The sequence below is a fragment of the Ursus maritimus genome, unplaced genomic scaffold, assembly GCF_017311325.1.
Source record: "Ursus maritimus isolate PB19 unplaced genomic scaffold, ASM1731132v1 scaffold_19, whole genome shotgun sequence".
NCBI classification, from domain to species: Eukaryota; Metazoa; Chordata; class Mammalia; order Carnivora; family Ursidae; genus Ursus; species Ursus maritimus.
Window position 1 is genome coordinate 12,871,935 of NW_024424341.1, and position 2,350 is coordinate 12,874,284.

General features: G+C 58.4%; 1 protein-coding gene across 1 annotated transcript in view; it reads left to right on the forward strand.

The window, feature by feature from the left end:
* Nucleotides 1–2,350, forward strand: part of IRX6 (iroquois homeobox 6) — a 40,377-nt gene that overhangs the window by 35,502 nt on the left and 2,525 nt on the right. Inside the window, exon 10 of the mRNA XM_040633086.1 lies at nucleotides 721–1,491. Coding sequence (XP_040489020.1) covers nucleotides 721–1,491 — 771 coding nt within the window. The remainder of the gene's footprint in view (nucleotides 1–720; nucleotides 1,492–2,350) is intronic.

Genomic DNA, 2,350 nt, shown 5'->3' on the forward strand with positions numbered 1-2,350 from the left:
CCCCCCCCCAAGACTTCTGGGCCTTTGCCTGGGCAGTTCCCTCTGCTTGGAATTCCCTATGAGACTGGCTTCTTCTGACTTGTGAAGTGTGGGCTGGAAACAGCCTCTCCTGGCCGCCCAGGGCTTCTGGCCTCCCAGGCTAATTTAGCTCCCCAGTCGTTTCTATCACATCAGCCTTTTGTATTTTGTTTGCCATACTTATCACTGGAGAGCTGTCTACCCCTTGGGGAACAGCAGCTCCACTAAAAACTGTCTTATTCGCTGCTGTATTCCCTAAATTCCTAACACCTAAATGCCTAATGAAGTCTGGCACATAGATGGCACTCAGTAAATATTTGCTGTATTAAGTAATACACACCAGCTACCTGTGGGTGTTGAAATTGGGCGCGGGGTTGGGGGGGGAGTCCTCTTGGGTGTCTGCTTGTTTTATGGTGGAGAAACTGAGATCCACGTCTCAGGCAGTGAAAAGTGGTGGTCTCCTTCCACCTGAAAGGAGGAGTCTTCCAAGGAGTGGGAGCAGGGCTAGGGCCTCCATTCTTTCCCAGGGGGCAAGCCCGAGCCCTGGGGCAACTGTAAGAGCCGGTTTGGCCAGCCTGGTGAATAACTCCAAGAATGCCCAAAGTGCAGAGCGATCTTGCTAAAAGCTTCGCGGGGATGGGCACTCCCGCGGATTTCCCTTGGGGCCTGGGGCTTTTCTCACTCGCTCCTGATTTCCTGCAGATGGTACTGCAAGCCAGGAGGCTCGAGGGCTCCGGCTGAGTGACCTGGAAGACCTGGAGGAAGAGGAGGAGGAGGAGGCCGAAGAAGAGGAGGCAGTGGCCACAGCTACGGACAGGCTGGTTGAGTTCCAGAAAGACTCGCAGTCGCTGCCCGCGCCCTGCGCCGCCGCTCGGGAGGCCCGGCTGGAGCGCAGGGAGTGCGGCCCGGCGGCGCGCCCCTTTGCATTCTCGGAGCCCCCGGGATCCGGAGAAGCTGACTTCCTGCGGGCCGAGCCCGGGGGCCCCAGGTTGACCATGCACTACGCCTGCAGCGAGAAACCACGCATCTGGTCTCTGGCGCACACTGCGGCCGCCGGCGCGGTCGAAGGTGCAACGCCAACCCCTCCCAAGCCGCGAAGTCCCGAGTGCCGTCTGATACTGGGACAGCCTGCAGGCGCGGGCGGCCGACCCGCCGTCCCCAGAGACTCCGTTTGCGAAGAGTCTTCCCGCGTAGCCAAAGCCTTTGGAAACCGCCCGTTTGCCCCGCAGGGGCTGCTGATGAACTGTGCGCCGTGCCCGCGGCGGAGGGAGCCCGCAGTGCACTGCCAGTACCCATCTGGAGCAGAAGGTAGTGGGTCCCCAGCGGCGCTGGGTGTGTCAGCCCCAAAGACACCTGCCCGCCGTGCTGCCCAGCCAGCGCGCACGGCCTCTCTGCCTCTCGGGCATGCCTGTATTCAGATCCGGAGCGGGACTGTCCCACAGCACTCCTTGAAACAGCAGCTTAGAAATAAAAGTACTGGTCCCCCCCTCCTTTTAAAACCAAATAAAAGTCAGAGGCTCAGGGTGAGACAGTAACTTACCTAGGATCGCTTAGAAAGTCATGGAAAAGATGGACAACCTGGCTCTCTGCCCTGGTGGCCTGTGTTCTGCCGAATGGGCCAGGTGGGCACCATCGTGACCTTCTGGCTCAGACACCCGTGTCCCCTGCCTGCCCTTCAGAGGAGGTCAGCTGGCCCCTGCCATGCTTCTACCAAGAGTTTTGCTGGGGCTGGGCAGGAACCAGGGCTTTCCAAGAAGTCTGGGGGGACCCGCCAGATGCATGCAATTGGGTTAAGGCCAGTGCTTAAGTCCAGCTGGTAGCCCGGCCCAAGCCCCACTAAAACCCCTGGGGAGTGTAGCCCAGGCCTGGTGCTGTCCCGGAGAGCACGCACCCCCCAGAGCTCACCTCCAGTAGGGGGTCACTGCCAGTCAGAGTCTCCTGCCCCTGGCTGTGCCTGGCGAAAGGGAATTGCACCCCACAAAGGGACATCCCCCAAGCAGCAGGCAGCCTCCAGCAATTACTGTCAGATTCTGCTCTTTGTAGTAATTTCTCTCAGGATTATCCACTGGCTGAGAAAATTGGGTTACGCTGCTATTTGAATTTACACATAACAGGGTCCCAAAGTTCCTTCTGGCAAGCAAATTGCCTCTAGACCTTGGATTCCCTTCGGATGAGACACGAGCGACCTCCGATTTCCTAGAAATCGCCACCAAGCGGCCCTTCGGGTTTTAATCAACCTTTCCTCTCTCAGCAGGTTAGCGCAATGACTGCGATTTGCGGAAGGATCTTGGAAAGAAGCCCTACTTTTCGAACTCACTTCCATGCTCAGAGG